This window comes from Marasmius oreades, chromosome 9 (genome assembly GCF_018924745.1).
Source record: "Marasmius oreades isolate 03SP1 chromosome 9, whole genome shotgun sequence".
Classification (NCBI taxonomy): domain Eukaryota; kingdom Fungi; phylum Basidiomycota; class Agaricomycetes; order Agaricales; family Marasmiaceae; genus Marasmius; species Marasmius oreades.
Genome location: NC_057331.1, coordinates 2,186,092 through 2,206,747, shown reverse-complemented (window position 1 = coordinate 2,206,747; position 20,656 = coordinate 2,186,092). Strand labels below are relative to the sequence as shown.

Genomic DNA, 20,656 nt, shown 5'->3' with positions numbered 1-20,656 from the left:
TCCACACCTAAAGTCTAGCGCGCAGCATTGCTTGTACAGGCTCAGGCTGTCAATCAACGGCCAGATCACATAGCCATCACAGTGCAGGCGTACCTTGATGATGTTTCATTGAGCCGCCGCTCGGAAATCGCTGCTTCTAGATTGGTTCAAGTGTGTGAGTGATAAGTTCGCCACAGCCCGTTACGGATGCTCTGAAGAGTACTCTGACAAACATAATGCATGTCGGAATCCTGTGTCCAACCGGAATATATCATCCGTCGGATAAGAAGCCATCGAACAAATATGTGTCGAGTTTTGCATGGAGGTAAGGTCAGGTGAACCACATAGGTTGAGAACTTTGATTCGGAGAAACGAAACCGTCGGTGACCACAATCTCTATAGATCAGTCGTATCACGGTCACCTTAGCCGCGAAATTAGGGATTTTATAAATAGACTTGATATGATTGACTGTTTCAACACAGGATAGTGGTACAAGTCGTTGCGAGAGCCTGACCGTCCTTCAAACGAGGTGGAAACAACAGTGGTGGTGGTGGTGAAAGTCGGAGTCAATTTCTCCGCCTAAATGCACGCACATTACGGGCCTAGAATTTACACAGATCTACAAATCTTCATACAAGCCTACCAATCAATAAACCGATGCGAGATAGTTTTCACGATCACATATGGTTCGTCCTCACAGCGTCAAAGAAACATGCCCCAACGAATTCCTGATTTCCACGTTTCCTCTTTCCTTTCCATCCGTATTACCGTCATCAGCATCCCACCACACATTCCCTTGCACAACCCCTCGCCCGACCTGGCTATATTCAAACTTCCTCTCTCTTCCATCCTCATCCTTCTCCTTGCGCTCGACTATAGTCGGACGGGAGAGAACGGACGTTCCAACGTCAAATTTACCCTCAAACGTTTTGTCCATTGTTACATGGATCGCACCGACCGAGCCATGGGCAGTGAGGTCGACCGTCGAATCTTTGGGGGCAACGATGGTATTCAAGATAACAGAACCTGCAGAGAAGCCGGAGGTGATATTGAATTTGCCCCCGACGTTAGAATCGGACTCTGTATGAAGAGAGAGATTGGCTTTGATTGCACTGAAACGGAAGACGAGACAACTGAGAAGCGATCAAGACGGAAAATGGTGTATGTCATACCCAGTAGACGTTGCCAATAACAAGTCTGTCCATTTATCAGATTTTTCATCGTTAGTCAGGCCGACATCGACGTCAATCTCTCCGCTGCTTGTGATGAGTTCTAGAGAGGAGGACGTGGTAAAGTTCCCCTTGATAGCTCCAACTCCTGCATTGATGTACGCGTTCTTCGCAGACAGTGACTGCAAAGAAAGATGAGAAAGTAAGAGGGATAGATAGAAATCGGAGCTTACATTTATCTTGATTCCCGAAACGAATCCTTTTAACCCAATGCCACCAAAGTAAACGGACTTTCCAAGGTCGCTAACCGTCTGTGAGAACACTGGTAGGAACGTAAGGAATTTTTTTATCTCCAATGGCTTATCGGACCCAGGGGGAAGGCGAACATTGACCTCAAACCAAACTCGATGACGATGGTGTGGGCGGTGATGGGGGCCACCTTTAACAGACTGTAAAACAGAACGATGTAGAGTCAAACCAGTCTGTATCGGGGAGAAATACTTACCACAATACCGACGCCAACGGATCCTTTCTCTCCTTTGAACCTGCACAGCTGAACAAGATCCAACAGTTCCCTTGGACCATGCCATTTGGTGGTAACATCCACAACAACCTGGTCCGTCTCTTCTGTTCCTTGTTCCACATTGAAGGATCCGACCGACAATGGACCTCGTGCAAAGAAGGCCAAGATATCAGCAGAAGAAGGTAAGTTGAAGGAGGAATCGAAAGAGTGTGGTGAAGGGTGATGATTGCCAGGTCCCCCATGATATTCGCCGTCGCCAGGAGGTGAAGGCGCTGGCCATTCAACGCACTCCTCTAGGGTCACCTGTGGCGGCCACGGGAAATCTTGAGGTGGGTGTTGCACAGATTCATCCTAAAGGAATTCATTCGTATGTGTTGTAGAACTTCACCGCGTACAACGCACCAATCCATTGAAGTCCCAAGTATCTGACTTCTCAATGCCACCATAATTACGCCACTGACCGCAACTCATCCTCCCAGCACGGTAAGCCTGGAGAACATTCCATCCAAGTAAGAGCAGTGAGAAGACGGCCAGGTGCTTGAATATAGCTCTGACTTTCTTCTTCCTGCAAGATGCACGTTGGGGAGAGTCGTCAACTTGTTCATCATTTGGGTAATGGGAAGGTTGCTCGAAGAGCCTGAGCTCCTCATCGTGATAGGCTTGCAGTAACGCCTTCTCTTCGTCCATAGATTGGGTAGGCATCGTGGGGGAAGATCTTTGGACGATAACCAAGACAAAGCATTTCTTTATACTGGAATGTGATCCCGCTCCGCAGTAGCTGCGGCACAGCATGATTAATTCCAACCGTCCACAATTACGCAGCTGCAACGGCAGAGAAATATTATGCATAGATCCTGTGATCATGATGCGCCGTTGCGCAGCAGGATGACAAATTCGATATGGACCCGGATGCTAAAATCCACCGACATTCCATTGGTGTCTTCTGGCCCCATAATGCGAAAATCGCTGCCTCCTGCATGAACTTCAGAAAAACAGGTTCCCGGTATGCACACATTTCTTTGCCAACGATCATTCGGTTGTGTGTCGGTGCTACCATAAGCGGTTCAGTGAGATATTCAAAATTGGAGAGACACTAGATGCAACACATAGTCAGAAAAGAGGTCAAGATCGTAAGGAGTAGTAACGAGAATAAGGGTGAGAGATCTCTGGGCCATCATTACTTCGTGGACTGTCGAATGGATCATAACCAGAGTATCCTGCATCTTTGCAACTAGTGGGCACCGTTGATACGAGTCTAGCAATTTCGTTACGCCCCACTAAGTTCTAATAGAATCTGCGCGAACATGAACCGATCCTCGATTCAAACAAAATCATGTCGTAAGGACCCATCGATTCCGCCCGGCTCCTCTGGATCTCGAGGAGATTTGAACGACCTCCAAGTGAAAGAATGTAGGAATTTAGACTTTTGAGTGGCACATACCGTTGCCCTTAGAAAACCACCAATGACACAGCACACACATCCAGGGCTGGTTTTTGCTGGAGATATCAAGGTAGACATAAGGCCGAGCTAAGAATATAGTGAGCATGGTCGTGGTCCAAGATGTTGTCACGACTTCGCGTCTCCCACTGCATTCGCCGCGACCGTTCTTCACCTTCCATTTACGTATACCTTACCGTTCTCAATGACTTTCCGAGCTCCCAAAAAAGGTGAAAACTACGAGCTCAGTGTCGACCTAAACAGCGAATATCGCGAAAAACGCAAAGATGCTATCAAACGTGTCATAGCTTCGATGACTGTCGGCAAGGGTGCGTGCCCTATTCACCTGAATGAACGACAATCGAAAGCTCATTTCCTTCGTTGAACTCTTCAGATGTCAGCGGTCTCTTTCCAGATGTTCTCAAAAATATGCAAACAGAAGACCTTGAACAGAAAAAGCTCGTCTATCTCTACCTCATGAACTATGCCAAAACTCAACCTGAACTGGTCATTCTCGCCGTGAACACTTTCGTCAAAGATTCAGACGATCCAAACCCGCTCGTGAGAGCGCTTGCGATACGGACGATGGGTGTCTTGAGGGCGGAGAAGATTATTGATTATCTCTGTGATCCGTTACAAAAGTGCTTGAGGGATGAGAATCCGTACGTTAGGAAGACAGCGGCACTGTGTGTTGCGAAGTTATATGATCTGAAGCCGGAGTTGGTTGTGGAGAACGGATTTTTGGAACACTTGCATGAGATGATCTCGGACAGTAATCCAATGGTATGTGTCCAGAACTATAATTATGTCTAAACACACTAATGCACAACACAGGTAGTCGCCAATACAGTGGCAGCCCTTACAGACATTCACATTGCAGCTACATCTCAACCATCGACTTCGTCGTCCGATCATGGTATCTTTCCCATTACAACAAACATTCTGAACAAACTTCTAATCGCTCTCAACGAGTGCTCTGAATGGGGACGTGTTGCTGTATTGAATGCACTCTCGAGGTACGAGGCGCTTGATGAGAAGGAGAGTGAACATATATGTGAACGTGTCGTACCCCAATTCCAACATGCAAATGGGAGTGTGGTTCTGGCTGCTGTAAAGGTAGATTTTATTTTACCATATTCACATTCATTCTTCTGATTGAAGGTCTATATCGAATCATCCTACAATCGTCTAGGTCATTATGATCCACATACGAGGCGTGCATCGCGAAGACCTCATCAAACAGCTAATTCGGAAGATGGCACCCCCACTAGTCACCCTTCTTTCCTCCCCTCCGGAAGTCCAATGGGTCGCGCTCCGGAACATCAACTTGTTGCTGCAGAAACGTTCAGACATCTTACAAAATGAGATGAGGGTATTTTTCTGCAAGTACAATGATCCGTTGTATGTGAAAGTCGAAAAATTGGACATTATGGTTCGGCTGGCGGGGGAGAATAATGTCGATGCATTGTTGAGCGAATTGAAGGAGTATGTTGTTACTTTTTTTTTTTGAGCGAATTGGCGATACAAACATTTTCCTTAGGTATTCTTCAGAAGTGGATGTTGACTTTGTTAGGAAAAGTATCAAGGCGATTGGCCAGACCGCGATCAAGATCGATGTTGCTGCAGAACGATGCGTAAACGTACTACTCGAGCTCATAGACACCAGGGTGAGCTATGTCGTACAAGAGGCTGTCGTGGTAATGAAGGTAAGCTGCGATGTGAAGCATGTGGAACCTGCCAATTCCCTATAACAAGCGTCTTGGAGCTAACTTTTATCGCTTTGTTTACCATTCATCCCTCTAGGACATATTCCGCAAATACCCTTCCACCTATGAAGGCATAATCCCCACGTTATGTGCGAACCTGGATGAACTGGATGAACCAGAAGCCAAAGCATCCCTAATATGGATTATTGGAGAATACGCCAGTAAAATCGATAACGCAGATGAGTTATTGGGGATATTCGTTGATTCCTTTACGGAAGAGTCGTATGCTGCGAGTCTACTTCCTTTCCCATCCTTAATTGTTGTAACTAAGTCCGCGACTGTTTTAGGTCCAACTTCAAACGTTAACGGCCGTCGTCAAGCTTTTCTTGAAGAAGCCAGATTCCTCACAAGGAATCGTTCAGAGAGTTCTGAATACCGCTACCAAAGACTGTGATTCTCCCGATGTCCGAGATAGGGCATATATCTACTGGCGTTTACTCTCGACAGATCCGGGCGCCGCAAAGGTCAGTTTTGTTCTAAAGCGGTTGAAGACGGAGCCTTATGGCTGACGGTATGCTATATATAGTCTGTGGTTCTGGCGACTCGACCGCCAATTACCATTCCCCGAACGGCTGTACCTCCAGCGCTACTGGAAGAGTTACTCGGAGAGATATCGAGTCTTGCAAGTGTCTACCACAAGCCTCAGGAAACATTTGTTGGACGTGGAAAAGTCAGTGCCGATTCACTTCAGCGCAAGGGAACCGAGTACGCTTTCTTCTTGGCATTGCTATGTCCGAATTGACATTTTGTTTTGTTTCCAGGCTGTCAGATGAGCGGTTCTCCAGACAAAAGGCACTCCAAACGGTGGCTGCAGGCCAACAGTCAGAGAATCTGCTGTACGTGATCTTACTGAATTCATTCGATCACCGGTGGTATTGAAATCCCATCGACTTATTGTAGGGACTTTGATGATTCTCCAGCTGCAGAAGGACAACCTTCAGGTCTTGCTGCGACGGAGGTTTACTCACATACTTCGGCTGCAGCTAATCTAATTGCAGGAACGTCAACAAATCCTCTTGATGATCTCGTTTCGATCTTTGGGAATACTGCACCTACACTGGCACCGGCAGCTGCACCGGCAGCAGCTGGTGCTTCACATGATCTCTTTGGTGGGATGGACTTTGGTGGTTCTAGTGGATCTGGGGGGCTTGGCTCTCCGTTGACAGCTCAGCCTTCTGGTTCACAAGTGACCTCCCCGGTCTCATCGCAACCGCAGAATACTCAAGAGGATCTTTTGGGGTTGTTCTAGATTTACTGGGTTCCTCCATGTTGTATCGTGTACTTGTAGAATGGAAGTAATCGCCTTAGAGGGGGTGCGGTTCAAGTGGACCCCGCTGACCCCGTTACTATCGCTCTTGAAACGTCTTTTGTTCAATGTAGGGGCAATTGATGGAAAGGCATTTACTGTTGTTGCTGTCAAACGCAAAAACCAGTTTAGACGCTGTATTCTAGATTTTACCCGGAATAAGTCACGAGCACGATGACTTGCTGCTTGCCACAATGTGTTCTCCAAGTCCCGCTCGTTCAGTGTGCTTAAAAATCACTGAGCCCAATGCAGAAGCGGTCTTCACCTCGAACCAGAATGTGTGTTGCTCTGCGTCCCACCCTTTTGGCCTGTTTTTACTACCTGTTCAACGTTCAACCCAGGTACTTGCTATTCCAGGCACTGCTTGAACCTTGGAAGTCCGTTTGGAAATCTCAATGAATTCTTGTCCCTGGTATGCCATTTACGTTCAGGACGCTCAATCCTCCGACATACCGAACCGACGCCCATCCACGGCTGCTCGGATCTTGTTGTTGCATGCTCGTGGCCGGTCCGTACATTTCCAGTTATGCTCGGCGAGGCAAGCTTGCATGAACCATGTCACTGCGGGCCCTTTCTTGGCTGGACTGCTCACTGCTCGGCGCCATCAAATCGATTGCGGGTGATGATACATGTGTATGTAGTTCCTGTTTATTTTTTCGGACCATTTTCTTAATTCGTCAGTAACAGTTGCAATATCGCTGTAGTGGAAAAATTGGTGTGTGTCATGGACAATTCTAAATTCGAGCTATCACTTATTCAACACTATTCGCCCCAGACGAGCCTGGTTGTTTAGTTGTGGAAGCTTGACGTTCTAAAGGCAACCAGTGTCTTCATGAGACGATATTTAGTGAAGCCGGAAGATTACCATTACGCCACTATCGAGTGGCGCCAATTTTAACGCCGTCGATTCGTCGTTTCTTGATTTCTTTGAAGGATCGATAAAGGTGATCGAGTCTGTCGATACGGAGAGCGATTTGAGGTTATGTATCATCTCTGATTATTATTCAAATCGACATGTTACGGGGGGTTCGATGTGGCCCAGGCCCCAATTGCTCACATTCAGGGAAAATGCCGACAAGCGGCCAAGTCTCCAATCCAGATGCTTCTTAATTTTATGAATGACCCTCACTGAAACTGGACTCTCACGAGGGCATTTTCAGGGCCATGGTCCACGCAAACCTTATATGAAGTATAATCAATGGGAACAACATATTCGCATGGCGGGTTGTAAGCATATGCAACGATCAATACTTACTTTCTCAGTAACTGCCACATGTATGGAAGAATCGTCATTTGGGAGTCATTTGAGAACGAACTCACACGCGAAGTGTTCGGTTTATGCCCGCGGGACCCATGCGTCACTATCTGCCAGGAAACCAGAGAAGGCTAAACAAATGGTCACGTCTTGGGTTGTTTCACTATATATAACGCCCTTCATCGATTTCACGACAGCCTTCAAACACCAACACCAGGCCTGTTCTTTAGTTCCATGAGGTCCTTCCTTCTTTCCATCATCTCCTTAGGCGTCGCAGAGCTGGTTGCTGCGCAGCAAATATTTGACATAGTGCGTTCTGTCTCTCTTTTAGCTGCAGGAAACGGCTTACACCGCGTGGATTAGTGGCAAACGACCTGGGATCGCCAAAAACTGTTTACTTCATCGCCTCCGTCACCGCCCATAAATTTCCAATCACCAAGTGGAATTGGTCAAGCTGATATAGTCGTCGATGATACAGCGGTCTTTCAGCCTATCTTTGGGTTTGGAAGTACGCTAAGTATGTTGTCATGCTTCTTCTCAAAATGAAGTAATATTGATATTTTTGACTTCGTTGTGCCTTGTAGCCGACAATTCTGCTCTCATGATGAACAACCTCAAGGTTGATCTCTCCCACGTCACTCAAAACTCGAACTTTCAACCTTCCTCTCTAGTCTAGAAACCCGACCAATTACCGGAATTTGCTCAATTTCCTCTTCTCACCGACAGATGGCGCGAATGCAGCGGGGCTGTCGTATATTCGGGTACCGTTGGGAGCATCGGATTTCTCTGCCGGTGGTGAGTATTACCACTGTATGCTCGTTGGCCTAAGCATTATGACCTCATACTGTCTTCCTGCAGTATACAGTTATGATGATTCTTCCGGCGATACCTCGCTCAATAACTTCAATGTCAACCGCGCACCCTCATACCTATTCTCTATCCTGAAAGACATTCGTTCAGTCAATCCTTGTATGTTATAATTACGTGACCTCTTCCCCACTTCAACTGAATCCGATCACCGTTTCAGTGGTCAAAGTACACGTTCTTCCTTGGTCACCGGTATGTTGACTTGTTCCATCTGAATTTGAACCTGATTGCCGTGAACTATGTCAGCCCGCTTGGATGAAGAACAGTAACACCATGGAGGGTGGCTCACTTAACTCTAATCGAGTTCAGCCCTGTCAGTATTCCCTTCGTTCAGGCGTGTTGTTTGCTGCTTCTGATCATACCGTTCAAAGTTGCGAACTATCTTTTGAAATGCTTGCAGGGCTTCCAAAGCCAAGGGATACCCGTCTATGCGATTAGCATTCAGAATGAACCCCAGAACAACAATCCTACTTACCCTACATCCACATACACACCTCAACTTGAAGCCCAGGTAGGGTTGGCACTAAGGACTCTCATGAACAACAACGGGTTCAGCGGCACGAAGTTGATCGGTGTGTAGTCTACTTCTCGATCGTGATTTTCGATTACTGAGATACCCGGGAAGCCTACGATCATAACTGGGATAATGCCGGGACATATCCTGTACAAGTACTCCAGGCAGCTCCTAATGCCTTCGCTGGTGCAGCTTTCCACTGCTACGGGGTATGTTCAGAGCATATTAACGATATTTTATCGTGAACTGACTCCCGCGCTTCGCAGGGAAGTGTCGGGCAACAAGATGATTTCCGCAATAAGTTCCCAAATAAGGAGGTATGTTACAACGCCTCTCGGACGACGAGTCCGACGCTAAACTATAATGATTTGCGCCAGGTCTATTTCACGGGTATGTAGGCGCCTAATTTCCCCATTCCGTGCACATCGCTCAGATTGTCTGGCCTGCCAGAATGTTCCGGTACTATTGGGTCGGATTGGTGGAGTGATATCAAGGTACGTTTACACTAGACTCGTTTCGTCGTGGAGAACCTAATGGACTATTGCTGGAAATCAGTGGTACATGGATAATATGTGAGTGGCCCTTTGCGAAGAGATGCCACGAACCAGGCTAATCGAACAACGCGACTGCGTTCCTTAGTTTCATCGGTTAGTTCAATCTTCTCGAAAGCTCGATGACAAAAATTGACTTCGGCTTGTAGGATCTGTCGAACATGGTTCTAGCACCGGTCTCATGTGGAATATCGCACTTGATGGCAATGGCAACCCCAAACTCCCAGGTACCAACAGTTGTGGCGGACCAGGGTGTCGAGCCGTCGTTCAAATCAACAGCGATGGAACTTGGAGCGTTAATCAAGAATGTACGTTTCCTTTCCCCTGTCCTGACCATGCTGTTGGTGACCTCACACCCTTGCAGTCTACGCAATGGCGCAAGTATCCAAGGCAACTATCCCCAAAGACGCCGGAGGGCCATTTGCTAAACGAATCGGTGTCAGTGTCGGGGGCGAGTTGAACTGGGCATTGAGAGTTGGAGCATTTGTAACAGCCCGCAACAATCCGAGTGATTTCCTGAGGTATTCTTTGGTTATTCTGAACTGTGAGTTACTCTCCGCTTGTTTGGTTTCACACGGGCGTAACATCTTAATTTGCGCTTTCATCAAGGGGACGACCACACAGGTGGCTCGTGGAACCCGCAACCGGTCCAAACTACCATCGAGTTCAGAGGAATGCAAGCCCGGTTGACCTTACCTGTTGGGGTAACGACACTTTGGTGGTTCGGTGAGTTCTGTACCATATATGTGGATCCTTTTCGACGTCTCTAAATAACATGTTATCAGCACCCAACAATGGTAACAGTCTGGAATCTAACAACTCTACCACGCCAGTGGCGATCCCCATCCATGGTAGCGTTGGTGTCGGAGAAGGAGAGAAGAAACAACAACCCCTTGGATTCTTCCAGAGAACCTTTAAGCATATTGGACACCAGTTATCGCATCTAGCACGCAAATAGGTTCTCAAAGCTATACGGGTTGAACATAATAACTCAGGGATGGGTGGCGGACTTCTAAGTATATTCATCTTCTCATTCTTCATGACACGACTTGTACACGCCCCGGCAAATTATCACTATACCTAGTTCACGACTGTTCATGACCTGGTTTTTTTGGCACACGATTTTACGACCTTACATGTATCTATACGCATTGCGGTCTCTTTTGTCGTTAATGTACTAGTATTACAATTATTTAGGAAGATAAAAACGATATACAGATAAGATTGACCGTTTAAGTGCAGTGATTCAGGAGATATGTAAAAGAATAGCGAGTTCTGGAAGCTACGGACTCGGGGACGGGCCTATACTCAGGCTGTCGAAAAGAGATGAGATCCACAAAATTAGCAGCAACTTGTTTCGATCAAGTGACCTCGGGGTTCCTTCATTACCATGATATCTCGATATGGGCCCCGCGCGCTACCACTGCGCCATGCTGCTGAGTAGTTGAGTACTTACAAGAATGTCCTGTAGAATTTTGCGACCATTTCTAAGAAAGCACTATAAATTTTATTTATTATGAACGCTCTCAAAGCCTAGTCCTAAACAATACTCTATCCTCCTGAACGACTCTAGCCCTCATCTTACCCCACTCCACAACACCCTCAACCAAAGCTGCAACCTGTTCCTCCGTATGTCCAGCATGCAAACATATGCGAACTCTATCCTGGCCTTTAGCCACCGTAGGCCAAGTGATCGGCCGCGCGAGAATTCGGTATCTCGCCAGAAGGTGGGACGAGAGATCATGGGCCGGTGAATAACTTTTGGTTTCCGTTAAGGAAAGCGGGGGTGAGGTCAACAACGGTATGATTGGGGAGTGGAAGTGTAGGGACCACTTTTCCGGTTCTCTTTGATCGACCTTTTCGATACCAACTCGCAGGATCTCAATCCCTATCTTCTCCTCTATGAGTCGTTCTCTGAGTTGTTTTGAGAACCACCGACTCATTCCCAACACCCGCTCTGCTAGCGCCTCAGCTGTCCCATCTTCTAGCATATCGAATGAACATGATGCAGCGATAATAGCGAGATGGGATAGTGCGGTAGTGTAGATCAACGGTCTTGCGTAATTCGTCATGTATCTCACTACGAGTGGGGTCGTCATTATAACAGCTAGAAGCACGTCAACGGTAGGCCATGGAGAATTACACTAGAACTAGCTCACCACCAGTAGCAGCTAAAGCCTTCCCAAACGTACACAACCTCGCTAGAATCTTGGGGTGCCCTTCGAGTTCTTCCAACGCAACGCGTCCACGACCCTGAGGTCCATACAACCCTGTTGCATGAGCTTCGTCCACAATCAGATATGCATTCCCACATGGGAACAAGCCTTCCAAGAGTTGAACCATCGCCTTCAAGGGAGCAAAAGTCCCGTCCATACTGTACACAGATTCAACCGCCAAGAACAGAGAGGAAGTTCCATTCCTCAGCCTCAGCCCCAGTCCGTTCTCATCGACGTTGTCCAACAGTTCTTCAAACACGGAAGTTAACGACGCCAGGTCATTATTTCTGAAAGAAACTCTTCTCTGCGCTCTACACCCCGACCGTATTCCATCGTGTACACTCGCATGAATGTATTCATCGTAAACGACAACATCCCCAGACTGAGGCACGGTAGAAAAGAAGCTAACATTTGCGTCGTACCCTGAGTTGAAAAGTAACGTTCCTTCCTGTGTATGATGGAAAAAAGTTGCTAATCGTAGTTCAAGATCGTGATGTGTGGCGGGGTTGACGAGTAACCGTGATCCTCCTGAGCCCAAAATGGTTTCTGAACGAGAGAGAGTACTCAAGAGATGGTTATGAAGATGGGGAGAGACCGACAATGAGAGGTAATCATTCGAAGTGAAGTCGATAACGGATTTTGCAGTGGGTGTCGACGGTGGCGGTAATCGACGGAGGATCCTTCGCTTAGCTCGCGATTCGAGTGTGTCTTCTGAGGCTTTGTTTAGCGCGCTCGACGTCATTTCGGTTCAAAATTTCCGGTGTCGTTGGTAGAGATTGAAAAGTCATTTTTTTTGTTTGTCTGACGGAAAAGAAAAAAAATTTTGAGAGAATTCGTATTATGCCGACCGGCACATATTCAGACTCCGCAATGCGTGTAACTTGAAACTTATGCCTACTCTTACTTACAGTCATTCAAACCGTAGTTTGTGTTCTTACACCGCCTACCTTGGTTATACAGCCGAGCGGACACACGGGGATGAATGGGCCCTTGGAATGGGAGAAGGATAACCAAGAACAACTTTTTTCGCGAACGCGCCAAGAACACACATATCACACCGACATCACAATCAAGGTCGTGGTAGTTTACTACTGGAAGACCAAAAAACACAATAGTGCCTGGGTTTCTGGTTTCGGAAGGCTTTAGCACTCTGGCGCCATCCCGACTTCGATTGTGGTTATGGCGAATGATGTTCTTCTTGCAATGGACAAATTGTGGGTGGACTCGTCCCTGCATCGACAGTCTTCCATTCTTCAACATTCTTCCTGAAATCTCATGGATCCGAGTCAAGCTTCCACGAACCATCATGCATATCCTCGATGGGTTCCATACGGAAATTTTGCTTTCCCCGTATGTGATACTCACGATCCGTGGGGCCAAGATTTCGCGTAGATTCAGCTCTGGTGACAGGACTTCGAGTCGAAGGGGTCAGCCATGACAACGGTGAAAGGAGCATATTTCGCCCGATTTTTGAACGGAATCCCTTGAATTTTCGAAAGCTAGAGGTAACTGGCACATAGACTGAAGGCATTTCAGTCGACATTTCGTCATATTGGATGATTTTTTCCTAATTTTAGAGGTACTGTGCAACAAACATTTATTCCAGTGTGTTAGATAGGACATGTGAAGCAAGGTAATATCGTGTGTATCCTCGGCGTATGGAGCAGCAAGCAAGCAGCTTGACTGAATAATTCACGAAGCGCCGGAAGTAGTGACGCACAGGAGGTGAGCATACCGGTCACCAAGTCAACTCCATATTGAGTCCTTCCTAGTATTCAAACTATCCAAAGGCTTGACCTCCCCACCTCTATTCCGCTTTTGATCCTCAAGAACTGCTGGTTGAATTTATGGTGACCTTGTTGTAGAGTAGAGAGTCTCGTTGAGGGGATGGATGGACTCGGCTTTTCCGGGATTTTCATCTATCGCGGGTAGGGACAACCCCTCGTACGAATACAGACGGTCAAGTTCATGTGCGTCAGATTGTCGTCGGAATTGAAACTGGTCGGTCTCCCCCGCCGACCTCTGGCCGTTTCCTCGGGGCTCTTCCGCAAAGTGTAACGTCGACAGCATAGGAAGGTTGTCCACAGGTTTTCCATACGCAACTCGTACGACAATCAGTGTAGGAGCAAGACCCTAGGGATTGGCAGGCTCAAGTTAATTTGTCAATGGCACGCCTGTACGGGACTCACCGACAGTAGAGTCGAGATGACGGAAACATCAAAGGGAATAAGGCCAGAAGAATCGGGGTCGATTGTTCGTTGGTAAATGAACATGACTACCAGGCTAACCGCGTATAACGCTCCCGATTCGATGCTATTATTATGATTTTTGAGTAAAGAAGTGGTTGTGGAGATTAAACCGTAGAAACGTACATGGCGGCTGCGATCGAGTTGTACTTCATCTCTGTGGGTCGTCCCATTAAGCGTTCTGATTGACGGCTTACCCACCAAATTCGGCTTGCTTTCCAGTTAAAAAATAAACTGTAAAGCCTGCTGGTCGCGCGAAGGACGGAGATCGAGCCTACCTGTCAATAGTGCCAGTATCATTTGAAAAATGGCGATACCAATCCCTGTTCCGTTACTGACGCTTGAGGCTGTCTGATAGAGTTTTTGATTAGCTTTACTGTCCGCAATGATCCCAGCAATAGTGGTTCCAAGAGAAATGGCTGGCAGGAAAGATATTAACGAACATGATGGGTATGAATACGGGGACAGACCATTCAGAACGAAGGCAACAAAAGCGAGCAGATACACCAAGATTTTCGATTTCCAAATCATGTAACATCGGTGAATCTGGCGATGAGGATAATATTTAGCTTTTATTACAAGTATGTTTGGGAAGTCTGACCAGCATCCAATCTGCAATGGCACTGGGAAGGAAGTTGAGAATGATGAGAGTAGAAGGAGCACAAGTCTGAAGACGTACTTCATGAAGCAAGGCACGAAAATTCCGATTGAACTGGAGCGAGTGACCATGAGGATTAGGGTGGGATCCCAAAAGAAGGGGTTCTTACAACCATACGGATTTCGGAACATCGCCAGAGAGGTACTGTATAAAAGGCGTATAGTCCTTTGTTGTTGCCGCGTTGAACTCGATGGTAGCTTGCCGCGCGAATCCACAGGTATTATTAACGATGTAGATCGTCGCTAGCACAAAAAGAGTTATGGTCCAGATCGTATATATCTTTGACGCAGGACCGCGAGAAAGGGTATGGACCGATAGTGCAAATATCACGACGTATATCCCTGCATGACGGTGGGTTGTGAGTGTCTTGATGATAGGATGAGAGTAATCAGACCATATATGAAAAACATCGCCTGAGCGAGTGTCAAAGTGATATCATGCGCATGATTCCCGAACTCACCGAGAGGGTAGCAAGTGGTTGAGTAATGATTGTCTCAGCCGTGAAGTATGGTGCGAGGGCGTTTCCGATGCTATCGTCGGTACTGGAGTTCATGGTGATTTGAAAACGAGGAATAGAGAGGTGCATAAAAGGACAAGGCCATTTTTCATATACGATGTGTCGCCGAGGTGCCCGTGTTCCCCAGTCCATTAAAGAAATCAGAATCAGTCTGATTTGTATTCTATACCGGAACAAACCGAAAAAGTCCGAAAAGTCCCGTGTGCCTTCTATTGCTTGGACTTTTCCAGCACTGTATCTTGAAGTGCTATGCGATTGGGGGTGGCAATGAGAGCAAGCAGGAATACTGATGACTTGCCGGGAAGAGAGACAGACGGTAGACCAGGTTAATTGTGGGAGGATCCTGAGAGAGATGGATTGATATTGCAGCAACATGTCTGGTTGGTCCGAGACGAGAGAGTCTTGCTCGAGGTCTGCTAAATGGCAGGATTCTTCACCATAAGTACCGTGTGATGGAATACCGTATGCAGTCTCTCGTCCTAACTCCGAGTAGCCCGAAAGGAACCGCTAACGGCTCCTTAGATTGACTCTTACCCCGTAATGACTCATTCTAACTCCAATAGACTCACTAGAGTATAAAGGTATATAAACTACACTATATTGTAACAAGATACTTACTTTTCAATCTATTCGTATCACCTACCTTCGTGTGAAGTAAGGTTATTCTTAGTTGCTCGACTGCGGTTACGCTCGACAACTTCGAAGATACATTGATTATTAAGTAAGGTTAACTACGATTATTCTAAATCCCAGACGAAGGACGCTGGTCTTTCACATACCGAAAACTTGTCTGGTCTTCCCGAGACGTTCCAGCCGTGACTTTTTACTGTAAGAGTGTCCTAAAACAACATATGAACAATATCTATGGAGATTTTCGCTGTAAACCCAACTTGAACCTAAGGCTATGGGGCAAGCATCAATGCATCATGACTGATCGGAAGATTTACATCGAGATTTGGTCGCGCGGGAAAAAAAAACCGGTCCCATTTGATATTGATATCACGACGTATGCGATACAGTATAGATGGTTGCAAGACTGTTGTGAAGAGGGACGCAGTCAATCGTAGAGCGTCAATATAGTTATTGTTAACGGAATGTAAACAGAGTGATGGCATTGTTGACTGTGAGGAACGGTGCAACCATTCGTTCGATGGTATCACGATTGCTTGAGGGCAACGTATCGGTGGTTAGACTCGGAACAAGCTCAGAGCTAAAGGCAAGTGGCTTTCTGACTATTCACGACATGGCTCTCATGATATGGGTAGAGCGCTGAGATCACAAGGGAGCCTGGCGCGCTCCTTCAGGGGAAGATGTCCTAAAAACGCCACAAGGTTAAGAATAATTATACAAGGCGGGAAAATTGTAGACCAAGAAGAATAGATTTCATCGGTTTTCACCTGGCCCTTTACTTCCAAGGATCAAACAACACCTTCCCCACATCTCCTTTCTCGAACTTCCTATACATCTCCGGAGCCTGGTTCAATGGAACAACACGATCAATCAAACTGCTCTCCGTGCCAATCTCTCCAAATACGTCCTGCCTCTTCACTAGGATTTCAAAAGCGCGTGGTAACATCGATCGGACAGGGCATCTTCCAAAATCGAAGGAGATGTTCTTGTTGTATGCTTGTCTCCCTGTTGCACGGGTAGTCAACGAGAAACGCAAACGTCAAAAGAATATACGGTACCTGTGAAAGGTATCGGAACTGCACCGTGTACTCCGATGGAGGTAATAGCACCAAACGTTCTGACCACGTCAAATGCTAATTCAAGTGCATCTGCATGTCCTACCGCCTGAATTACAGGTTTAGTACCTGCGCGAAAAAAGGGGAAATTTTCGCCAGTGCGCGCACCTCCAAAACAGCCGTGACCCCAACACCCCCCGTCCATTCCATCACCTTCTCTTTCAACTCTCCCAAATCCCCTCCCAACACAACCACATCACCGTTCTTCCCCTTGTCAGGATGCTGAATCCTATCATACACAGCTTGAGCTTTGTTCCTCCTACTCTCCAAGAGATCAACAGCGACAATCCGATATCTGAATTTTGATCGAGTCTCGAGATTCCAAATCAAGTCCAATAACGAAACCAGAGCACAGATCCCAACAGGTCCTAAGCCTACCAGCGCAATGGTCAAAAACTTGTCTTCTTCGTTCATCGCATTCGCTGAAGGATCCGCGTCTGCATCAGAGAAAAACACCCCTGGCCAGCCTTTACCTTCCCAGATCGCTTTCACTTTCGGATGATTGAGAGTTTGTACAGCTCCAAACAACCCTGTGGGGAGGATATCGGAGAGTATAAGCAAAGAAGCGTCGTTGATGTGTTTGATTTTATCAGGAGTTAAAGATTTTAGAATCGATTCTGGATTTTCGAGGTTGAACAGGGTAGCTCCGGCTTTGGGAACACGGACGTATTGGGCTTGGCCACCGTTTAGGAAAGGGCTACCGAAGAGGAGGCCGTGAGGGCAGCGGCAGGTGTAGCCGACGTGGCATACGCTGTATTGAAGGAGAAATCGGTTTGAGTTATGGGTCGAGAAAGTAAATTAGAGAACACTGAACTGGCATTCCCCACAGCTGACTGTGAAAGCTGCGACGACTCTATCTCCTACTTTCAAGTTCTTGTATAGGGATGGACGTATATCAGCCTGGTTCGAGCCGTAGTTGTCGCCTAGTTTGTGTACGGTTCCGATGAATTCGTGACCGCATGTATGTCTGTCGACATGCATAGGTGTGCATTCGTACGTAGAAACGAGCGAAGGTCAAAACGTACACTTTGTCGATACCCCCATGGCCTCTGTAGATATGTAAATCGCTTCCTGGGAAAACATACAAGGTGAGTTTTGTAAGTGAGATTCCAGCGAGGGGACGAACCACATAAACCGCCCAGCTGTCCAAATGGGTTCAGTTCGATAGAAATGAATGGTAAAACTCTCGATAACATACCGTTACTTTGACAACCGCATCGTCTGGGTGTTCGATCCTTCAAGCTGTCAGTACCACAACACATTCAAGGATCAAAATAACTCACCTAGGCATCGCAACATCTTCGACTCTTACATCGAATGAAGGAGGGTACCAGCAAACAGTCCGATGTGTCTCTTGGGTCATCGCAGTCGGTGTACAAGATGGGTGGGATAGCACCATCCCAACCAAACAGCTCATTCCCATTCCCATTGCCAATCGGCAGACTTGAGAACAAGTGACCTAGGGGGTCAGCAGACTTTGGTCCAGAACCATTCCGAAAGACCAAAAAGACAAATATCCGGGTGAGGACTTGTAACAGAAAGGCCTCTACTGTGTAGGGAGGCTCCGGCTCGTTTGTCGGCGGTTGTGGAGAAAAAGGTTAAGTAGTTACGTGATAGCCTTCGCTCTCCTTCCATGGCCTCCCTCACCACCCTCAACTGGAAGGACATCGTCGATGTTTCCAGACCATCTCTATGGATTGCGGTCAGTGCTATAGCATTCAATCCAATAGCTTGGAATATCATCGCTAGAAACGGTACGCCGTTTTCCATACCAACGTGGATGCCTGGTTGCTCTCGTGGAGTGATAATACAAAGAAAACTGAGGTTTTTGTTGATTCAGAATACAAAAACAAGACTATAACGCGTATATTCGGTGGAAACCCGCGATATGGTTGTTATTTCCTCGCTATCATGATTTTTTCATTTGGTATGCTCCGAGATTCTCTGTACGTTTCCCTCACCTGTCACTCGTTTCTGGTTCATAGTTTCTCACTATACTTTTTTTTTTGTTCTTCCTTTCTTCTAGAGCCACGCGTGCGATGTACGAACAACCCCAAGTCGCTTTACTCCCAGAACCATACGCTACCTACGTCCCAGTCGCATTGATTGGCGTAGGACAACTTTTCACGATCACTTCGACTTGGGCGTTGGGTATCACTGGGACGTTTTTGGGTGACTATTTTGGGATTTTGATGGACCATAGAGTTGAAGGGTGCGAGAACACTTCTATCCATTCATTTATTTATTTTTACTGATGAATCTTAAGGTTCCCTTTCAATGTCCTTCGAGACCCAATGTATATGGGAAGCACCATATCCTTCTTTGGTGGGGCTCTGTGGTACGTTTATCAATGACGTTTTGAAGTTTTGAACGTTTATGCACTTTTTTCCTCTATTACTAGGCTCGAAAGACCTGTTGGGTTACTCGGGGCTTTATACGTTTACCTCGTTTACATGATCGCACTCCGTTACGAGGGGTGAGTTGTTTTTTTTTGCCAGCATCTATTTTCTTTCCAATCCTTTTTCCCAGACCTTTCACAGACATGATCTATTCAAAGCGCGAAGCGTCGAAAAAGGAACTTTAACGTCCACCCTTCATGACGGAAACGATCCATCTTTACACGCACGACCTTAGATATTCAACACACATATACCTCAAATCGACTAATCCTTTCACACCACGGAGAATAAAAGCACGGAACTCCGTATTATTGTTTGGCTAATAGATGAGGAATTATACTTGATTTTACCTACAGATGCAAATTTAGCGCAGCAGTGGAATTTCCGCAGTGAGAGAGAGATGTCAGACGCGAATGAATGAGGATAAATAACGCACAGGGTATGTGGGATTAATATTCCACGGGCGGACATTTGGAGCTTGTTTCTATTCTGGAGGCGCGGATTCGATATGAATGACGGAACCATCGTCTCCTATCACTTTGAATCGCACTGGAATGAATGAGCGGAAGGTCAATACATGAGTCGAATAGTGCACGTACAGATTGTGAAAGGGACTCCTTTTTCTCTTCTAATACTTGTAAAATAGACAGTTCCAGAACCTATGGAGCAAAAGTAGTCAGAATCTTCAACGAGAGACCATAGGAGAACCACACCTTTCGAGCCCTTTACTCGGAAACTCATATCAACATTGCCTTGCATCGTGCTAATCTGGTAAAGGTGAAGAAAAAAGAAACGATTATTATGAACGCCTTCAAAACCTCGCAAAGTAACGGGGCTCACCTGTCCCTTGATATTCGGATCTCCATTCAACCACCACTCTGATTGAGGCCGAATAGCATCTCCCAACATCTCGTACACCTTCGAGTCGTTCCTGATAGTTCTCATCACTTGCTTAAACACCGAACTTGTGATCTTTTCTTGGTTGGTTACCACAGTCATGAACCCTGCCCATCCGGTTAATCCGAGGAGTGAAAAGGCTACGACAAAGGGCCATCGTCTCTGGATTTTCATTGAGTTACAGTCTATCTTTCTGTTTTGGAACAGATGAAGCTCACAGGAAGCCTAGGTAAGTCTCTCTTGAGTTTGGGAGTTGAATGATGGGCGGAATATGGGCGAGGTTGGGAAGTTCCAGCGAAGAGAGTGGTTGAGGATTGTTGTTGGTTTGAGGTATGAGCTGAACGAGAGCTTTGGAGAGGTTTGAATCGAGACGAGGCTCTGAGTCTGAGATATCGAATAGTAACCGCGGACATGGTGGACCGGAGGTTAGTGAAAGGGTAAACACGTGCAAGTTGACTTCCGGACCTTCTTTTCTTTCAAAACTTCCATCTCTCAGCCTGTAGGGTTCACGGTTCTTTTCTCCGGCAGTCCCTTTTCCGATTACCCGAATGCAGGTCACCCTGTTAAAGTAGTCCATGATATTCCATCGCGGCGCCTCGCTTTAACGAA

The 20,656-nt window shown here is 46.7% G+C and overlaps 8 protein-coding genes and 1 non-coding gene across 10 annotated transcripts; 3 read left to right on the top strand and 6 right to left on the bottom strand.

Annotated features, from left to right (window-relative positions):
- Positions 1 to 532: 532 nt before the first annotated feature.
- E1B28_013602 (uncharacterized protein) lies at positions 533 to 3,233 on the bottom strand. Its single transcript, XM_043158770.1, has 5 exons — positions 2,075 to 3,233; positions 1,655 to 2,023; positions 1,383 to 1,598; positions 1,153 to 1,331; positions 533 to 1,092 (listed from the first exon to the last, which is right to left on the bottom strand). The coding sequence occupies exons 1-5, from the start codon at positions 2,534 to 2,536 to the stop codon at positions 675 to 677; spliced, it is 1,644 nt and encodes a 547-aa protein (XP_043004125.1). The 5' UTR covers positions 2,537 to 3,233; the 3' UTR covers positions 533 to 674.
- A 63-nt stretch (positions 3,234 to 3,296) lies between these two features.
- Positions 3,297 to 6,260, top strand: E1B28_013601 (uncharacterized protein). The gene is made up of 10 exons (XM_043158769.1): positions 3,297 to 3,439; positions 3,505 to 3,893; positions 3,945 to 4,226; positions 4,303 to 4,595; positions 4,651 to 4,777; positions 4,914 to 5,105; positions 5,164 to 5,340; positions 5,403 to 5,581; positions 5,638 to 5,712; positions 5,777 to 6,260. Exons 1-10 carry the CDS (start codon positions 3,316 to 3,318, stop codon positions 6,123 to 6,125), a joined length of 2,187 nt encoding a protein of 728 aa, XP_043004124.1. The 5' UTR covers positions 3,297 to 3,315; the 3' UTR covers positions 6,126 to 6,260.
- Positions 6,261 to 7,448: 1,188 nt separating this feature from the next.
- On the top strand, positions 7,449 to 10,587 carry E1B28_013600 (uncharacterized protein). The gene is made up of 18 exons (XM_043158768.1): positions 7,449 to 7,746; positions 7,801 to 7,954; positions 8,022 to 8,056; positions 8,109 to 8,232; positions 8,296 to 8,406; positions 8,465 to 8,496; positions 8,551 to 8,617; positions 8,676 to 8,876; positions 8,930 to 9,027; positions 9,085 to 9,135; positions 9,196 to 9,208; positions 9,269 to 9,312; positions 9,374 to 9,390; positions 9,458 to 9,465; positions 9,519 to 9,677; positions 9,734 to 9,913; positions 9,979 to 10,095; positions 10,155 to 10,587. The coding sequence occupies exons 1-18, from the start codon at positions 7,672 to 7,674 to the stop codon at positions 10,325 to 10,327; spliced, it is 1,659 nt and encodes a 552-aa protein (XP_043004123.1). The 5' UTR covers positions 7,449 to 7,671; the 3' UTR covers positions 10,328 to 10,587.
- A 124-nt stretch (positions 10,588 to 10,711) lies between these two features.
- E1B28_013599 lies at positions 10,712 to 10,807 on the bottom strand. The gene has a single exon. It is a non-coding gene; the product is annotated as a tRNA-Met (tRNA).
- A 57-nt stretch (positions 10,808 to 10,864) lies between these two features.
- E1B28_013598 (uncharacterized protein) lies at positions 10,865 to 12,380 on the bottom strand. The gene is made up of 2 exons (XM_043158767.1): positions 11,529 to 12,380; positions 10,865 to 11,476 (listed from the first exon to the last, which is right to left on the bottom strand). The coding sequence occupies exons 1-2, from the start codon at positions 12,325 to 12,327 to the stop codon at positions 10,896 to 10,898; spliced, it is 1,380 nt and encodes a 459-aa protein (XP_043004122.1). The 5' UTR covers positions 12,328 to 12,380; the 3' UTR covers positions 10,865 to 10,895.
- A 780-nt stretch (positions 12,381 to 13,160) lies between these two features.
- Positions 13,161 to 15,481, bottom strand: E1B28_013597 (uncharacterized protein). Its single transcript, XM_043158766.1, has 10 exons — positions 14,950 to 15,481; positions 14,884 to 14,902; positions 14,599 to 14,830; positions 14,511 to 14,543; positions 14,433 to 14,454; positions 14,302 to 14,377; positions 14,110 to 14,250; positions 13,958 to 14,045; positions 13,775 to 13,898; positions 13,161 to 13,718 (listed from the first exon to the last, which is right to left on the bottom strand). The coding sequence occupies exons 1-10, from the start codon at positions 15,379 to 15,381 to the stop codon at positions 13,431 to 13,433; spliced, it is 1,455 nt and encodes a 484-aa protein (XP_043004121.1). The 5' UTR covers positions 15,382 to 15,481; the 3' UTR covers positions 13,161 to 13,430.
- Positions 15,482 to 16,192: 711 nt separating this feature from the next.
- Positions 16,193 to 18,344, bottom strand: E1B28_013596 (uncharacterized protein). Of its 2 annotated transcripts, XM_043158764.1 has the most exons (8): positions 18,035 to 18,344; positions 17,950 to 17,986; positions 17,878 to 17,893; positions 17,777 to 17,822; positions 17,566 to 17,718; positions 16,860 to 17,502; positions 16,695 to 16,800; positions 16,193 to 16,641 (listed from the first exon to the last, which is right to left on the bottom strand). In XM_043158764.1, the coding sequence occupies exons 1-8, from the start codon at positions 18,178 to 18,180 to the stop codon at positions 16,412 to 16,414; spliced, it is 1,377 nt and encodes a 458-aa protein (XP_043004119.1). In that variant the 5' UTR covers positions 18,181 to 18,344; the 3' UTR covers positions 16,193 to 16,411. The 2 variants fall into 2 exon arrangements, with proteins under 2 accessions (XP_043004119.1, XP_043004120.1); XM_043158765.1 differs by having other exon boundaries at positions 16,193 to 16,800.
- Positions 18,345 to 19,608, top strand: E1B28_013595 (uncharacterized protein). The gene is made up of 6 exons (XM_043158763.1): positions 18,345 to 18,505; positions 18,592 to 18,697; positions 18,778 to 18,963; positions 19,018 to 19,089; positions 19,153 to 19,227; positions 19,281 to 19,608. Exons 1-6 carry the CDS (start codon positions 18,385 to 18,387, stop codon positions 19,333 to 19,335), a joined length of 615 nt encoding a protein of 204 aa, XP_043004118.1. The 5' UTR covers positions 18,345 to 18,384; the 3' UTR covers positions 19,336 to 19,608.
- Positions 19,326 to 20,483, bottom strand: E1B28_013594 (uncharacterized protein). Its single transcript, XM_043158762.1, has 6 exons — positions 20,266 to 20,483; positions 19,991 to 20,209; positions 19,864 to 19,918; positions 19,750 to 19,809; positions 19,587 to 19,699; positions 19,326 to 19,500 (listed from the first exon to the last, which is right to left on the bottom strand). The coding sequence occupies exons 1-5, from the start codon at positions 20,458 to 20,460 to the stop codon at positions 19,635 to 19,637; spliced, it is 594 nt and encodes a 197-aa protein (XP_043004117.1). The 5' UTR covers positions 20,461 to 20,483; the 3' UTR covers positions 19,326 to 19,500; positions 19,587 to 19,634.
- Positions 20,484 to 20,656: the final 173 nt, after the last annotated feature.

Bases quoted from the DNA above. Each gene is read 5' to 3' on its own strand.
- E1B28_013600 (XM_043158768.1), top strand. From the start codon at position 7,672: ATGAGGTCCTTCCTTCTTTCCATCATCTCCTTAGGCGTCGCAGAGCTG. The intron at 7,955-8,021 runs GTATGTTGTCAT...TGTGCCTTGTAG, and splicing joins TGGGTTTGGAAGTACGCTAA to CCGACAATTCTGCTCTCATG. The intron at 8,233-8,295 runs GTGAGTATTACC...GTCTTCCTGCAG, and splicing joins ATCGGATTTCTCTGCCGGTG to TATACAGTTATGATGATTCT.
- E1B28_013602 (XM_043158770.1), bottom strand. From the start codon at position 2,536: ATGATCACAGGATCTATGCATAATATTTCTCTGCCGTTGCAGCTGCGT. The intron at 1,332-1,382 runs GTAAGCTCCGAT...CTTTCTTTGCAG, and splicing joins TTTCGGGAATCAAGATAAAT to TCACTGTCTGCGAAGAACGC. The intron at 1,093-1,152 runs GTATGACATACA...CTTCCGTTTCAG, and splicing joins TTATTGGCAACGTCTACTGG to TGCAATCAAAGCCAATCTCT.
- E1B28_013596 (XM_043158764.1), bottom strand. From the start codon at position 18,180: ATGGGAATGGGAATGAGCTGTTTGGTTGGGATGGTGCTATCCCACCCA. The intron at 17,987-18,034 runs GTGAGTTATTTT...GACAGCTTGAAG, and splicing joins GAAGATGTTGCGATGCCTAG to GATCGAACACCCAGACGATG. The intron at 16,642-16,694 runs GTACCGTATATT...CCCGTGCAACAG, and splicing joins AGTTCCGATACCTTTCACAG to GGAGACAAGCATACAACAAG.
- E1B28_013601 (XM_043158769.1), top strand. From the start codon at position 3,316: ATGACTTTCCGAGCTCCCAAAAAAGGTGAAAACTACGAGCTCAGTGTC. The intron at 3,894-3,944 runs GTATGTGTCCAG...TGCACAACACAG, and splicing joins TCTCGGACAGTAATCCAATG to GTAGTCGCCAATACAGTGGC. The intron at 5,106-5,163 runs GCGAGTCTACTT...CGACTGTTTTAG, and splicing joins TTACGGAAGAGTCGTATGCT to GTCCAACTTCAAACGTTAAC.
- E1B28_013594 (XM_043158762.1), bottom strand. From the start codon at position 20,460: ATGTCCGCGGTTACTATTCGATATCTCAGACTCAGAGCCTCGTCTCGA. The intron at 20,210-20,265 runs GTGAGCTTCATC...ATGAAAATCCAG, and splicing joins GAGACTTACCTAGGCTTCCT to AGACGATGGCCCTTTGTCGT. The intron at 19,700-19,749 runs GTACGTGCACTA...CATTCATTCCAG, and splicing joins AGGAGTCCCTTTCACAATCT to TGCGATTCAAAGTGATAGGA.
- E1B28_013598 (XM_043158767.1), bottom strand. From the start codon at position 12,327: ATGACGTCGAGCGCGCTAAACAAAGCCTCAGAAGACACACTCGAATCG. The intron at 11,477-11,528 runs GTGAGCTAGTTC...ACGTGCTTCTAG, and splicing joins GGCTTTAGCTGCTACTGGTG to CTGTTATAATGACGACCCCA.
- E1B28_013595 (XM_043158763.1), top strand. From the start codon at position 18,385: ATGGCCTCCCTCACCACCCTCAACTGGAAGGACATCGTCGATGTTTCC. The intron at 18,506-18,591 runs GTACGCCGTTTT...TTGTTGATTCAG, and splicing joins GAATATCATCGCTAGAAACG to AATACAAAAACAAGACTATA. The intron at 19,228-19,280 runs GTGAGTTGTTTT...CCTTTTTCCCAG, and splicing joins ATCGCACTCCGTTACGAGGG to ACCTTTCACAGACATGATCT.
- E1B28_013597 (XM_043158766.1), bottom strand. From the start codon at position 15,381: ATGTTGCTGCAATATCAATCCATCTCTCTCAGGATCCTCCCACAATTA. The intron at 14,378-14,432 runs GTCAGACTTCCC...CCTCATCGCCAG, and splicing joins CCATTGCAGATTGGATGCTG to ATTCACCGATGTTACATGAT. The intron at 14,251-14,301 runs GTCTGTCCCCGT...CTTTCCTGCCAG, and splicing joins TGTTGCCTTCGTTCTGAATG to CCATTTCTCTTGGAACCACT.